The sequence below is a fragment of the Petaurus breviceps genome, unplaced genomic scaffold (genome assembly GCF_028583685.1).
Source record: "Petaurus breviceps papuanus isolate PSGF00001 unplaced genomic scaffold, PetGlider_PUasm1.0 90919, whole genome shotgun sequence".
NCBI classification, from domain to species: Eukaryota; Metazoa; Chordata; class Mammalia; order Diprotodontia; family Petauridae; genus Petaurus; species Petaurus breviceps.
This window is the reverse complement of record NW_027187378.1, coordinates 29,484,865-29,500,921: the sequence shown is the minus strand read 5'-3', so window position 1 is coordinate 29,500,921 and position 16,057 is coordinate 29,484,865. Positions and strand designations below refer to the sequence as shown.

The following is a 16,057-nucleotide window of genomic DNA, read 5'->3' as shown; positions in this document are numbered from 1 at the left end:
GTATATTAAGTTTAGGTATGACTTGGGCTTAACCTTAAGGGGATGGATAGATTTGGATAGGTCAAAGAGCAGAGGGGAACAGCTTGAGCAAAGAGTCCAGGTGGAGGAGTAAGCATGGCCCAGGTAAGGTTCTGTGGGAGGGACTACCTAACTGGATCTGGACCTTGAATAGGCTTCCTTGGCCTTTGAGATGAGTTTAGAGGAGATAGCTCCTCCTTTCTTCTACCACAGTCCTGTTTTCCTGTGTCTTCCCACCCAGGCCCATCAAGCCAAATGAAATCCTACCTCCCGAGAAGGGCAGGGAGGTGGCCAAGGAGCTGGGCATCCCCTACTACGAGACCAGTGTGGTGGCTCAATTTGGCATCAAAGACGTCTTTGACAATGCCATCCGGGCAGCCCTCATTTCACGTCGTCACTTGCAGTTCTGGAAGTCTCACCTGCGCAATGTCCAACGCCCCCTGCTCCAGGCTCCATTCCTCCCCCCCAAGCCTCCACCCCCCATCATTGTGGTTCCAGACCCCCCCTCCACCACTGAGGAATGTCCTGCCCACCTCTTGGAGGACCCTCTCTGTGCGGACGTCATCCTGGTGCTGCAAGAGCGGGTGCGCATTTTTGCCCACAAGATCTACCTCTCCACCTCCTCCTCCAAGTTCTATGACCTGTTCCTCATGGACCTGAGTGAAGGAGAGCTGGGGGGTTCCTCTGGGTCAGGGGGCCCCCGATTAGAAGAACCCCAAGGTCACACTGACCACCACCACCACCATCACCACCACCACCACCATGGACGGGACTTCCTGCTGCGGGCAGCCAGTTTTGATGTGTGTGAGAGCTCAGATGAGGGAGGGGGTCCTGGCCCAGCAGGGCTCCGGGCTTCCACTAGTGATGGAATCCTTCGGGGCAATGGGGCTGGCTACTTGCTTGGGCGTGGCCGGGTACTGTCATCCTGGAGTCGTGCCTTTGTGAGCATTCAGGAAGAGATGGCAGATGACCCCCTCACCTACAAGTCACGACTGATGGTGGTGGTGAAAATGGATGCTTCAATTCAGCCTGGACCCTTCCGGGCTGTGCTCAAGTATTTATACACTGGGGAATTAGACGAGAATGAACGGGATCTCATGCACATTGCCCACATTGCTGAACTGCTGGAAGTGTTTGATCTGCGCATGATGGTTGCCAACATCCTCAACCATGAGGCCTTCATGAACCAAGAGATCACTAAGGCCTTCCATGTCCGTAGGACCAACCGGGTCAAGGAGTGTTTAGCCAAAGGCACATTTTCAGGTATGGGAAACAAATTGGGTATAAGAGTGAGGAGAACACCTCAGTAGGAGTAGTGACAGAGAGGAATTCTCTTCACTTAAATTACCATTGGGTGTTGGTTGGTTCATAGTGGCCCTTTGGGAGCTTGGTTGACTCTGGCTTCCTTCATTGATGACAAAGGGGAGGTTAGCACTATCCCAATCTCACCTGGGCCAGTGTATGAGTGAAAAGTCAATCACTGCTTGGCTTTTTCTAAGCAGAGCCTTGTTCCACCTGTGCCTTGGACACCTTCTAACCATTAAGAGGCCATATGGCTCCTGTCTGATGGCACTATTCCCAGAATTTTCTTTTTCATTTCCTGTTTCTTAGCATCTCCCCTGCTCTGGAAGGTGGGAAGGCCGAAGACAAGAGAGATTTGGAATGAGAGTTTTGCTGTTAAGTAACTGGGACACCAATTTCTCATGCTTTGAATCACTGTATTATCCAATCCCTAGGCCTTGTCCTAAAAGAATCACTGGTCTCTGGTCTAAGAGCTTGGGTACTATGGAAGTGGGAGCAAGGAAGTACTCACAAATCTTGGAGCTGGTGCAGCTTTAAGTTGACTCTCTGTTGGCAAATCTGTTCTGGGAGCCCTAGAAAGCAGTCTTTGTTTTAAAATTCAATTTTATTTATTTTCAAATAAAGATGCACCTTCTCTCTATCCTACCTCCTCCTCCTCCTCCTCCTCCTCCCATCCCCTGTTGAGAAAGCAAGAACAACAAGTGTTATAAACACGTATAGTCAAGCAAAACAAATTCCTCCATCGGCCATGTCAAAAACATGTATCTATCTCAAACTGCCCTGAATCCATCCCCTCTCTTTCTAGAAGTGAGTAGCATTTTCCATTACAAGCTTTCTGGCTGGTCATCATATTGACCAGAGTTCTTAAGGCTTTCCAGTTGATTGTTATCTTTGCAAGATCATTGTTGTTGTATAAATTGTCCTCCTGGCTCTGCTAGATTTATACAAGTCTCCTGGGAAGAAGTTCTTTTAACCTCCTTCCTTCCTCTTCTCCCCTGCAGATGTGACCTTCATCCTGGACGATGGGACCATCAGTGCTCACAAGCCACTACTGATCTCCAGCTGTGACTGGATGGCTGCCATGTTTGGGGGGCCATTTGTGGAAAGCTCCACAAGGGAGGTGAGGCTTTATGGAGGTGGGGCATGAAGGGGAGAGGCTCCTGTCTCAGCTGTGACATCCCTTAGCAAGTAGTTCTCAGGTGCCTACCATGTGTCCACATTGTGCCTAGGTATGGTGAGGATATCAGATGGCCCCTTAAAGAATTAGACAAGTAGACTAGTAGAGGCAAGACAAAAACATAGGAAGCAGCCAGAGGAACTTCAGTGGGTCAAAAATAGAAATAATCCCTTTTCCCTTAAACCTAACCCTTTTTCCAAGTTCCTTATTTCTGTTGATGGTATCATTGTTCTTCTGGTTACCCACACTTGAAACATTGGTGGGCTTTGAGTTTTTCCTTTCCTCTCTCCATTTAGACAATGAGACTTATCCGTTTTTCTTTGGAAATGTGTCTTGCACCCATCTTTTCTTTCTACCTCCTAGAGTACAGGTCCTCATTACCAGTCTACACCGGTAGAGCCATTACAGGCCCTCATTACCAGTCTCCCTGCCTTCTCTCTCTTCTCTCCGAGTCATTCTACACCCCTTGCTGTCAAACCAGTCTTTCCCAAAGCAGCCACACATGGGTCACCTTCTCATCTCAGAAACCTTCCACACTTCGACACTGCTGATGGGATCAAGTCCAAAGGCCTTCCTGGCATGCCAGGCCCTCTTCCAGCCCTGCGTCCCTCCCTCTGCAGCCCCAGCTCCAACCTTCTGTTCCAGTCAGACCAGTAGTATTCCCTGAAATGGGCTCAGCTCAGTCTTGAAGCCAACTCTTTGCCCCTAATAATAGTTGCATTTATATATAGATTTGAAGTTTACACAGCGGCCCTGAATGAAAGAAGTGGTGTAGGCATTCATATTTTACAGGAAACTGAGGCTCTGAAATGGGAGGAAGCAGTTTTGAAGCTCACATTCATTCCTATGGAATGCTAAAGTTTGCAAGGCATTTAAAAAAAAATTTGGTAGATAGACAGTACAAATATTATCCTTGTTTTATAGATAAGGAAACTGAGGCACCGTGATCAGATTTTCAGATGATGCAAAGCAAGGAGGGGTGGCTAACCAAGTGAATGACAGTCAGAATCCAGAAAAAAATCTTGGCAGTCTGGAACTTTGGGCAGAAAATGTACTAAGATGAAATTTTAAGAGGAATCAGTATAAAGCCTATCATTTAAGTCTGAAAAGTTGGCTTGCAAAGTAGAAGATGGGGGAGGCATGGTTAGACAGCAGTTTGTCTGAGAAAAGATCTGGGTGTTAGAGTGGATGGCAGAACTCAGTATGAGTCATCAGGGTGAGATGGCAGCTAGAAGAAAGTTAATTTGATCTCAGGCTGGTTAAGAGGGACATTAGCTTCCAGAAATAAGGGGCTGGCCATCCCCTGGCCTCTGCTCTGGTCAGATCACATCTGGAGCATTGTGTTCAGATCTTATCAAGAACATGGGTAAGCTGGAATGACTAGATGGGAGGGTGAAGGAACGTGAGTTTATGCCATTGTGAGGATGGAGAGATGTTTAGTCCAGAAAAGGGAGACATGGTAGGAGACTAAGTATTTGAAGGGCTGTTGAAGAGGGGGCAGCTAGGTGGTGCTAGTGGATAAAGTGCCAGATGTGGAGTCAGAAAGCCCTGAGTTCAAGTCCTACCTCAGACAACTTGTTAGCAGTGTGACTCTGGGCATGTCATTTAACCCTGCTTGCCTCAGTTTCCTTACCTGTAAAATGAGCTGGAGAAGTAAATGGCAAGTATCTTCGCCAGGAAAACACCAAATGGGGTTGATAAGAGTTGGATATGACTGATACAACAAAATAGCAGATAACAACATGTGAAAGAGGGCATTAGCCTTTTTCCTTTAGGAGCAGTGAAGTCATGAAGAGGGTCAGATTGTTCAGAATTCTTCCCTTGTGTCAATTTGGGGCTGCCTTAGGAGGCAGTGTGTCCCCCCATCACTGGAAGTCTTCAGACTTCAATGCTTGGTTAGACTGCAGGGCCTCTGAAGTCCCTTCCAGCTCTGATATCCTGGGATTGATTGCTTGTGACTTGTATGTGGTCACAGGGCTAGCATGTGTCAGGACTTAACCTCAGAGCCTGGTCTTCAGACTCCAAGCCCAGGGCACTCTCTCCTCCCATGCTCTCCTTCCCACTCCATGCCTTTCTTCTTGCCCTCTTTCTGTCCTGATAATAGGTTCCTTCCCAACCTTCAAGGTCTAGCTAAAGTTCCACCTTTTCCTTGAGGTATTGCCCAGCTGTTTCAGGCCCTGTTGAGTCAAGCCCTCTCTCCTCTGCATCTCAGTAACAATGCTATGTATCCTACTTATTTTGACACCGGATTTTAGAGGGTCTTCTTGTCTCCGTCTGTCCCTGAAGTTTTGTAACTGAAAGAAGACGTTCCCAAAAGAGTTATACAGACTGGTAGCATTTAAAGCAGCAGACTTTTATTATGACCTTCACACAGAGAAACACTTAAGACCCAACATGAGATGCCTGGAGGTGCTGGCAGTGACATTCAAGGATTTAATCAGGGAAGTTTCAGGATGCTTGGATATAACGGTCTTCAGACAACAGCATGAATAGAGAAAGTCAATAGTATTCCTTCAAGAGACCTGGCAGATCCAGGTTCTGCCAAACTCTTGTCCCTCTTACTAGTGGCAGACACTAGGGCCCTTTGTCTCCCTCATACCATCATGGCTCAATGATGATACAGGTTCAAGCCATGAGTTTTATAGAGAGGGAACAGGTTGTCACCCAAGCATATCTCATGAGTTCCCTATCTTCAGAGTCACAGACAAGGAGACAACATGGGGAGCTCTAGGCAAGCGGAAGTTCCTACTATGGGCCATGGGAAGTCTGCTAAAATTTCCAGGGTGTGAGGCAGGAAAAAAGGGCCACTAATCCACTGTAGTCAAGTCCCGTGGACCTCAGAGAAGCCAGGTGTTTTGGACTGTCATGGTAGACTTTACGTACTCTTTCTTCCCAACTAGACCATAAGTTCCTTGAAGACAGAGGCAGTGTCTTCTATTTCTTTTGTATTCTCCACCTCAGCAAGTCATGGTTGGGCACATAGTAGATGTTCCATCAAGACATGAGGGACTGAGAAAATAACTCCAGACTGTAAACTGTCAAATGTTAGGTTATATGGTAGAGCCTCTAAGTGCTAAAGGTCATAAGAGAAGGCATAGATCAGTGTAGGCTAGAATTATAATTACAGCTAACATTTGACTCCCCCCCCCCCCCAGTATTATTTTACTTATTCAACAACCAATGGAGTAGTTGTAGAAAGCTTCATAGTAGGGCATGAATTGGGCTTGAGGGGATGAGTGTAACTTGCAGGGGAAGGAGCGTTGAGAAGGGCCCATGACTTTGCTCCACTCTCTGCTCATGACGTCATAGGAACTGACCCAACTCCAAGGTTCTAGCCAGTTCCCCACGTAGCTCTGAAGGAACACATCGGATGAGAAAGCACTTTCAGTTGCTGCACAGCTCTGAAGTGATTTCATGGGCCAAGGGCTGTAGCATCACAAGCCAGAGAAAGGATCCAGCTGGCACGAGGTTCGCCCTTCCTTGTTCTTTGTTCCTTGCAGTAGGCAAGAGGCAAGAGGAGCTGGTGATAGAAGGTCTCTAAAGCTTATGAATTAGAGGAGGAAGATGAGGAGGAGGCTAGAGGGTGTTCAGAGCACTGGCTTCTGAGCAGATAGAAGACTTTGGAAGGGGAGCTCCATGTACAATCTGCAAATAGGGTCTTTGTCAAGGCCTCCATTAGAGACAGATCTTTGGGGTCCCATGCAAGAAGGCAGACGGTGTGGGAGCAGTTAAGTCAGGCATTTATTAAGCAACTTCTGTGTGCCAGGCCCTGTGCTAAGGCCTGCAAAGATAGACCAAAGACAGCCCCTGCTGTCTGGGAGCTCACAGTCTAATGGGGTAAACAGCATGTAGACAACTGCACACACAAGACATCTACAGGATAAATGGGAGGTAATCAACAGAGGGAAGAAGGCATTGGCTTTTGGCAGAAGATAAGACTTTAGCTGAGCAGCATAGAGGCTGGGTGGTGCCACCTTCTGGGCCAGCTGAGGCAGGAGCCCCTCACAACAGAGCTTCATACTGGTCTGGTCTCCTTTGTTTCCCCAGGTCATGTTTCCTTACACCAGCAAGAGCTGTATGCGAGCTGTGCTGGAATACCTCTACACGGGCATGTTCAGTGCCAGCCCTGACCTGGACGACATGAAGCTAATCATCCTTGCTAACCGGCTGTGTTTGCCGCACCTGGTGGCACTCACAGGTAACTTGGCTTATCAGGGACATCCCCCCCCACCTCCCCCCCACCCACACCAGCAGAAGGATCTGAAGAGCTTTGGATGCATTCCCCTCTCCCCCTCCCCCAGCACAGCACATGCCTTCCTCTGGCATTTTGGCCCAGGTGTGTACTAGAGCATGTGTGTTAGTGCATCTAACATTGGTGGGTATGTGATGGTGCTGGTCACTTTGTAGATCTGGGTTTGCCAAGGCAGAACTTTGTTACAAAGGCTGTTTATTTCCTACTGTGTTTCTAGTTCTGGCAGCTGCTACAAGGTGAAGAGTAAGTGGCATTTGAATCATGTCGGCTAGGTGGTGCCATAGTGCACAGAGTGCAGGGTGTCAGGAGTTAGGAAGTCAGGAAGATTCATCTTCATGAGTTCAAATCTGACCTCAGACACTTACTAGTTAGTTGTATGACCCTGGGCAGGTCATTGAACCCTGTTTGCCTCAATGTCCTCATCTGTAAAATAAGGAAATGGCAAACCATTCCATTATCTTTGCCAAGAAAACACCAAATGGTGTCATGAAGAGTCAGACGCATTAAACAACTCATTCTTTTATAACAGCCATACTTCCAATGGGTATGACCAGCTTAACACTAGCTAGTACTTTTAAAGTGCTTTACAAATATCATCTTATCTCATCCTTATGACAGCCCCAGGAGGTAGATGCTATAGTGATCCCTACTTTATGGATGAGACTGAAAGAGGTTAAGTGACTTGCCTAGAGTCACACAGCTAGTAAGTGTCTAAGGCCAAATTTGAACTCAGATCTTCCTGATTCCAAGTCTAATCTTCTGTCCACTGTGCTACCTAGCTGCCTCAATTTTGCTTTTTCTATAAAAATGAACCTAAGATGGATAACATAAACATTCATTATTATTATTTTTTCTTTTGGAGGGGGGAGAGCAGGGCAATTGGGGTTAAGTGACTTGCCCAAGGTCATACGGCTAGTTTTTTGTGTTAAGTGTCTGAGGCCAGATTTGAACTCAGGTCCTCCTGACTCCAGGGCTGGTGCTCTATTCACTGTGCCACTTAGCCACCCCTAACATAAACATTCATTAGGATTATTTTTTTAAAGGATCATGTAACACAATTTAGCACAAGATTTAAAGAAACATAAATACTTAGGTATAATTTAAGTATATCATTCACTAATTTGCTGCTACTATAATATAATCCTGGTTTCCCCCTAAGGCTGAGTAGATTTCTCCGTTCCCTGCTTTCTCTTTTTTGACTTGTGAGGTTTTGTTCTTGGCTTTGGGACCCCAGCTCCCTTTGCCAGGTATCTAAGCCCCTACAACCTTTCTCCTTTTATAGCTCTAAAAGAGAGCATGTAAGAGCACTGTGGCAGCTCTTACAACCTCATGGACAGTGCATGTATTTGCATGAGCATCTGTCTATGCATCCGGTGTCCTGACTGATTCCTGTGATGTGTTTGTCACAGAACAATACACAGTGACTGGACTGATGGAAGCCACGCAGATGATGGTGGACATAGATGGAGATGTCCTTGTGTTCCTGGAACTGGCTCAGGTAGCGGGGGTAGGGAGAGTGCTAATTACTCAGCCCCACCCTTCTGAATTGGGGTCATCCATGCAAAGGGTACTCAGAGCTGGTAGAGGGGTAAAGAGGAAGCAAACCCAAAGGCCAGTTTGGTTCTCTGCAGTGCCCCTCCCTGGTCCATCTCCTGAGCCATGCACTCAACTATGCCTGGCACACAGCACAAAAGGAGCCCTCCCAGAGGGAGGATAGGCAGAAGCTTCAGTCTTGAGAACTCGATGGATGGGAGGTAGGGTCCCCCACCTTTAAGGGGTAGGCAGATTAACTGCATGTACAGTGTGCCCTGGAAGTAACTTCCCAAAAAACTGTCTGACATACACCTATTGGGATTAGTTTCTTTGGGTTAAGGCATTAGATGTAACATGCCCGCTCATGTCAATCAGCAACATTTTAGCATACATTGAACAGATCCCTTTCCAGTTTGATGATAATTGTCATAAGTGGGTTGATGAGGGGGACGGTAGAGAAGAGAAGGAAGGGATTGAGAATGTAGGACATGACTGGGGAAGACAGGCCTAGGTCATTGAGTCAGTAGGAGGACAAGGTGGGGAATCAAGGTGATTTTGCCCAAGGGGATTAACCCTAAAGATGATGAGAAAAGAGCAGAAATCTCAAGGATCCCATGAACTCTTTGCCCCTCGTCTAGGTTTACTTTTGAAGACAGGGCCAAGAACATCTGTAATGAAACCACTATAGTATCTGGTAAAAATTATTATTGTGTTCTGTTCAATTCTCAGTTCCATTGTGCGTACCAGTTGGCTGACTGGTGTCTCCACCACATCTGCACCAACTACAACAATGTCTGCCGGAAGTTCCCCCGGGATATGAAGGCCATGTCTCCAGGTGAATGCTTTAGGTCCCAGTTTCCCGCCCTCTTACCCCTACTTTGCCCTTCCTCTGTAACCTAGGGGTCATTAAATTCATTCCTGAGCCTCTATTCTGGTCCCAGGAATAGTAGAAAACAGCAGTCCAGTCTTTAATAATAATGATAGTTAGCATTTATGTAGCACTCACTAAGGGCCAGGCAGCAAGCTAAGTGCTTTACAATTATTATATCATTTGATTCTCACATGGTAGGTAGAGTACTATTATTATCTCCATTTTATAGAAGGGGAAACTGAAGCAAACAAATTAGTGACTTGTCCAAGGCCATACAGCTAGTAAGTGTCTAAGGCTAAACTTGAACTCAGGCCTTCCTTAGTCCAGGCCCAGTACTTTATCCACTGAGCTACCTTAGAGCGCTTAAAGCACACATACTGGCTATATGGTACAAGGGGTCACTGGATCTTACAATTTTGAGTTGGAAGGGACCTCTGAAATCTTCAAATCTAGGAGCCATCATTTCTAGATTGAGAGTGCCTGTTTGTGCTGGACAGGTGACAGGTGGCAGAGCCCAAGACCCATTTCATATTGTGGGAGTACAGTTTATTTCAAGCCAGGGTTTCTGGGGGTGCTCATGGGAGGACATCCTAGGAAGGGGAGATAAACTGGAAATGAAGGGCAAGAGACCAGGGCATGGCCTAGGATGGGGCGGGGGGTGGCAAATAAGGTAGGAAATAAATATTCCAGGATAAGTTGTTCATAAGGACTTTTGTGCCTGGTACTCAGCCCAGGGTGGTGTAGTAGAAAGATCATAGAATTTCGAAGGCCAAAGAACTGGGTTCAAATCTTGGCTCTGCTACTCATTTATTTTTACATCACCTTGGACAAGTTATTTCTCCACTCAGCCTTGGTTTTCTCATCTTCAAAATGAAGGCATTAGACTTAGGAAATCTACCCAAGGCCCCTTCCAGCTCGAAGTTCTAGGATCAGTTCAGACCTAATTTAACAGATGAGGTCCAAAGAGTTAAGACTTGCCCATGGTCACATAGCTATTAGGTGTCTGAGGCAGGATTCAAACCTGGATCTTCCTGACTCCAAGTCCAGTGTCCTGTCCACTATACCAGACAGCCTCCCAAGGCATCCTTCAAGGTTAGGTACAAACTTTACCTGCCCAACCAATTTCTTTGGTTGCCCATCTTGGAAACACTCTCATCCTCTTCTGAACTCTGAGGGCAATGGTGTCTTTCATTTCCAAGCTGCTTTACATATGGTGTATATGTTTTCTTCTAGAGTGAGTAGTAGTCCCCCCTGTAGGCAGGGACCATGTCTATCAATCAGCCTGTTTCCCCGCAGTGTCAGTTGCACACCCAGGAGGCGGTCAATAATGGTTCTTGATCACATCACTTAGGGGTCTTTTGGGAACTTTGAAGGAGCATATGTTTAGATGTCAGGTGGCTCCTGGCTTTCCTCTTCTAACCTGTCTCCATTGTGTTCTCCAGAAAACCAGGAGTACTTTGAGAAGCACCGGTGGCCACCTGTCTGGTACCTGAAGGAAGAAGATCATTACCAGCGAGCCCGGAAAGAGCGAGAGAAGGAGGATTACCTCCACCTGAAGCGGCAGCCGAAAAGAAGATGGCTCTTCTGGAATGGCCCTTCTTCTCCTTCCTCCTCTGCGGCCTCCTCTTCATCTCCCTCCTCCTCCTCAGCCGTAGTTTGAGAGTCGCCTCAACCCTCCCAGGACGACCCCACTGCTATTCTCTCCTATCCACCTGTCCCAAACCCCTCAGTCCTCCTTTATCTGCATTTGCCCCCTCCCCCCTCACCAGGGACCAGAGGACCTAATCACCTAGGCCCATGAGGGTGGAGCAGATAACACCAGCCAAACCATCTCAATGGAAGAAAGCCCAGGCTCTGGTGAGAGGCATGGGGACTAGCTGAGGATGGGAAGGAGCCAGAGCTTCCCAGGACTCCCCACATGAGGCATCAGGGAGAGCCAACGCCTCAGTCATCCATCCTCTTCCCATTTGGAATTTGGAGCCCTAGTCATGGCTGGAGATCCATGAGCTAAGGGAATCCAAGACATCTGGGTTTACGAGAAGTTGTGATTTTTATAGAGGGCTAATTTTTTGCCTGGGGGAGAGGGTCCCAAATTCCTTGGTGAGGAGAGAACAAGGTTTCTCCCAGAACTGACTGATGTCTTTTCCAAAGGACTTGTAGTTCAACAATGCATTGGGGGAAGTTTCACTTGGAGCCAAGTGAAGCGCCACAGGCCCCTTGACCCCCTTATCTGTAAGATGCTGTAGGACTAGTCCGCACTCCATCACTGGAGCTGCTCATTCTGAAGAGTGTCTATGAGAGGAAGGTGGTGGAAGGGCTAAGAGGGCCTTCTCCCACCCATCACCCGGGCATTTTACAGGTGGCTTTGTAGACTGGGCAAGCCCCTGGAATCTGAACAGACCTATAGCCGTTCAGAGCTCCCCAGGCTAGAAATAGTGATACCAGTGACTCTTTCCTGCTTACCTCCTTCCACAAGGCCGAGAGCAAACTTACTGACCGGACAGAAACCAACAGGGATAGGTAGGAGTGAGTAGGAAAGAAAGAAAGGTAGAAGGGAATAAGGGTCTGTGTTCAACAACTAGAACCAGAAAGGGCCAGAGATGATCTAGTCCCATTTCCTCATTTTACAAATGAGGAAACAGGTCTAGGGAGTTTAGGTGACTTATCTAAGGTCACATAGGCATTATGTGCTAGAGCTAGGATTCAAACCCAGGTACTTTGCCACTACATCATATTCTTCCCAGTCCCTGGTCAGGAAACCCATCTTTTTTTTTGGGGGGGGAAGTTACAAGGTGAGGCAGAGATAGCTAAAATTCCCCTCATATCCCCCACAAATTCTACAGAATGAAAAGCAGAAGATACTTTATATCCTTTATATTAAACCAAAAAAAAGCCCCTGAGGCCAAGATAGAAGGTTGCTAGGGAAGAAAAAAAGAAAGGATTGGATTGTGAGAATAGCTCTTTGGCCAATTCTCAAAGTGGAAAGGGATTCACCTCTACTGTTTTCTGACTTTGAGGAGCCTTGGAGTCACTGACTGGGGGGGGGGGGTTCACATGGGCTGAAGGTGAACTCTTAGCCCATCGAAGCCCAGTGATCGACACTTCTGCCCACAATGGCTTCTGTGTCCTCCCAGGCCCACCCTTTGGTTTTCCCTTTCCTGAGACAGTGAAAGTCACACACCTGGTCTTTACTGGGTGGTACCATGGGGTATTTTGTGGTGTGTGTGGGAGGGGATGTTGAATTGAGAGGAGTTGGGGAACTGACTTTCCTTTAAATTTATGGCTTCTCTCCCACATACTCACATACCCCTAGTTTGGGAGAGTAGAAAAGTGATAGTGTCAAGATAAGGACAGGAGGCCATCATTTTGAGAAATAGGGCAAGGTGGTATTCTAGTGAGGGAAAGGGGGCGATAAGAGTACCTGCAGCCCCCGTGAAGCAAAAGGAGGGCTGGCAAAACTCCTTTCTCAATACTCCTTTCCCTGACCCCTTTCCTTAGTAGCCTTTCTTTTGATTAATATTTTTGGTAGCTATAAGTTTTAAAAAGGGGCCTAGGAGGTAGGTGGGAACTCTTCAGAGACTGACTGCCCCTTCTGGGCAGCTGTGGGAGGGGCCTGCCTGGCAGCCTGATGTCCTAGTCTAGTTCCTGCGTTCCGTAGGGCTGATGGGGAAAAGGAAGCCCATGGATGTCAGAGTTGGGCCTTGTCCAGAAAAATGCTAATAGGTTGGCTTTACTGGCCTGTTCAGCTTATTGTAGAGTAAGTCTCGTCCCAGACGAACAGTTAAACTGTGGGGACCTCTAGAGCTCCGTTTTCCATGTATACTATCTACCCCAGGGTCCATTTCCCAAGCCAACTGGCCACCTTGGTGATGTGCTGCCCTCTGCTGGCCTTCTCTTCTCCCTGTATGTGCAGGCAGAGGGGGATAAGGCTGGTGCTATGTTGACAAATGCTGCTTTACCCTTAGTTTTTCCTTAAAAGAAAAAGGGCAAGTACGGTTTGGTGTGGTTACAAGCCTCCCTACTTAGGGGCAGGGTAGAACTGATCTTCACAGGGTCTTCATGAAGCCCACAGATCCCCATGGTAAAAAGGGCAGGGGGGGGGCAGGATGAGGGCTTGCCCAACAAAAGATGAAAGGGTGGGGGGCTCTAGAAGACCTCTTTGTGTCAGGGAGGTTTCCAGAGTTTTGGGGTCTGTGTTCAGAGTAAGAGGGTAGGAAATCAGAGGAGGGAGAAAGAGAGAGATCCAGCCAAGTGATTGGAGTTTCCTGTTTGGAAAAAAAATGACTTCTTCCTTTCAAAGGCTCTTTTCCTAGGTAGGCCTGGATAGAGCCTAGGAAGAAGAAAGAAAAAAGGGAAACATAATGCCCAGTGAAGGACAGTTACTCCCTCAGGGATCCCTCTCCCCTTCTCCCCTGCTGTGCCCTCAGAGCCAATTTCTATCACCCTCTGGTCCAGTTTGTGGACTGGGGTGCCAACCTAGCTGAACCAGCCCTTAGAGGGTGGACAAACTCTGACCCCTAGCCGCAAAGCAGATATACCTCTCTGCTGGGGGAAGAGATGGAAACATTGCCCTCACATCTCCTCGGGCCTTGAGATGAATTCCAAGGGTTAGCAAGAGTCAATGTAACTTACCCATGCAGGGCATGGTTGACCGAATTATAGAGGCAAAGAACTGATGCTACTCGTTGGGAGGTGGGAGGGAAGGAGGAGAAAAAAAAAAACAACCCTCTTTTTATACAAGGTTTCATATTTAATTTGATCATAAATTCATAAATACATAACTATTTTGTACACAATGCTATTGTTCTTGTTCTTGCTCTTCTGGAAAGATCCTGAGAGTTTCTTGGACCAATTCTGAGAAGATAGAAATGCAAGAAAAAAAAACAAAAAACATCCCTTCGTGTTTTTCCTTAACATCACAGTAAGTTAGTATGTAAACATTCCCATTTTGTAGATGAGGAAACTAAATTTAGTAACAGGTGTTCTCCGGCAGAATCAGAATTCACCGAGATCCCCTAAACTTGAAAGAAACTATTACTGAGATATGTGTAATCCCTTCTCTCAGGCAGTAGGGTCTGATTCTGCAGCAGCACCTGATTTCAAATTTCTCTGCAAAAGCAACTTAGTTATTCAGGGGTGGAGGCCAACCCCTACTTGCTTTTTCTTTTTATCACTTGGCACTTCAAACTAACATTTAGGTAAAATTACTCACATTATAACGGGACTATAGAACATACATCAAGAACCTGAAATGTATGTTCTAGGCACAGCTTTTTAGCCATAACTAGCTTCAGTGAAGTTCTTACTAGGGGAGAGGAATATAAAGTTTGGAGAAATGAAAAAAAAAATTTCCGACCACCAACATTCTTGTTCCACATATTCACAATGGGACCCATAACCAGAAACTAGCCACCTCAGCCATATAAACTGGGGAACTATACTGGTTCAAAGTGCAGGAAAAGTTGGTGACTGAATGCTAGTTAAAGCTGATCTGCCCTTCTCTTTAAGAAACAGATCCAGAGCAAAGTGACTTGTTCAGAGTCATACAGGTAGTATTAGAACCTGGTGGGTAAAACCCACCAGATCACAGTGAAATAATACTTACTGATCTAAAAAAATTTGATTTTTTTATAGCAGTTTTCAAAGTGCTTTTGCATTCAAAAGGGGCAGTCAGTGAATTATTGTCCCCATCACAAATTAAAAAGCTAATGGAGCCACCTGCCTAAGATCACAGAATACTAGGTCTGAACTTGCCTCCACAATCAATGTTTTTCTCAAAGAGTAAAAAAATTTTTTTTTGCTTTTTGGAGGGCAATTTGGGTTAAATGACTTGCCCAAGGTCACATGGCTAATAAGTGTTAAGTGTCTGAGGTTGGATTTGAACTCAGGTCTTCCTGACTCCAGGTCCAGTGCTCTATTCACTGCGCCACCTAGCCACCCGAAAATATCACTTTTAAAACATTCACTGAATTAAAAAAACATTTTCTAACTTACTTTTTAAATATTACAGAATAAAATAACCACTACTGATAACCAGCCACCTGTAATATATTTTAAGCCCTATTTACATCAGCAAAGATTATATGTGAGCAGCACATTTACATAAATACCAAACTACAGTCAAACCTACATAAATTACAAAAGTAAAAAAAATATGTAAACATGAAAAACAGGCCATCAAATATGGCAAAACTTTGGGAGATGGAAAGCAAATGTTGCCTATTTATTTCTAGAAACTCCCCATTTTCCTGGTCTCTCAACTGTTTTGCACCAAAAAATGGCCTAAGAGCAAAGTGAATAATTCCTTCAGTGCATAGGAGAGAAGAGTCTTCTCTTTGGCCAGGGAGATGTTTGCAGATTTTTCAGTGCTCTAACTGTTCCCTTTTATGCAACTGATGCCCCACAATCAATAGACTCTTGGTTTTACAAACAGGGAAAACATTTCAGGGGTTATTCACGCTCATACATCAAGACCTCATCTGGGAGAGTCACTGGTATCCATAGGATAGAATCTTCAGAGGTCAAGTATCTGCATATTTTCCATACCTTCTATACCTTCCTGACCAGACCCTCTCCACCTGTATATCAGACTCTCAGTTTGGCTTATCATCCTCTCTTTTCTGGTAGTCATAGAGCCCATTACTGATGAGTTTGTCTTGGATGATTTCTCTGGCAGCCCTCTGGTGTATCTTCTCCAGGGTCTCCAGTAGGAAGCCCACAGTGGCCACCTTTCCAGTTTTATTCAGCCATGTCATAAGCAAGCTATGTGGATGGTCCTTGACACTACTCTCACTTGCTCTGGCTTGTAGGATCTCATTTTGGCTCAGCCCCAGCTGCCTCATATACTGGTTCCAGGATTCCCAGGGTACCATCTCTTCAAAGATAAAGAAAGACTTCTCCAAAG

General features: G+C 46.3%; 2 protein-coding genes across 5 annotated transcripts in view; one reads left to right on the top strand and one right to left on the bottom strand.

Annotated features, from left to right (window-relative positions):
• RHOBTB2 (Rho related BTB domain containing 2) overlaps positions 1-13,949 on the top strand; it is a 26,613-nt gene extending 12,664 nt beyond the window's left edge. For both annotated transcript variants that reach the window (XM_069075664.1, XM_069075665.1), the window contains 6 exons: positions 260-1,281; positions 2,322-2,440; positions 6,545-6,695; positions 8,159-8,247; positions 9,012-9,117; positions 10,596-13,949. In XM_069075664.1, coding sequence (XP_068931765.1) covers positions 260-1,281; positions 2,322-2,440; positions 6,545-6,695; positions 8,159-8,247; positions 9,012-9,117; positions 10,596-10,813 — 1,705 coding nt within the window. In that variant the 3' untranslated portion in view covers positions 10,814-13,949. The remainder of the gene's footprint in view (positions 1-259; positions 1,282-2,321; positions 2,441-6,544; positions 6,696-8,158; positions 8,248-9,011; positions 9,118-10,595) is intronic.
• Positions 13,883-16,057, bottom strand: part of LOC138152027 (tumor necrosis factor receptor superfamily member 10A-like) — a 47,677-nt gene continuing 45,502 nt past the window's right edge. For all 3 annotated transcript variants that reach the window (XM_069075668.1, XM_069075669.1, XM_069075667.1), the window contains exon 10: positions 13,883-16,057. In XM_069075668.1, coding sequence (XP_068931769.1) covers positions 15,747-16,057 — 311 coding nt within the window. In that variant the 3' untranslated portion in view covers positions 13,883-15,746.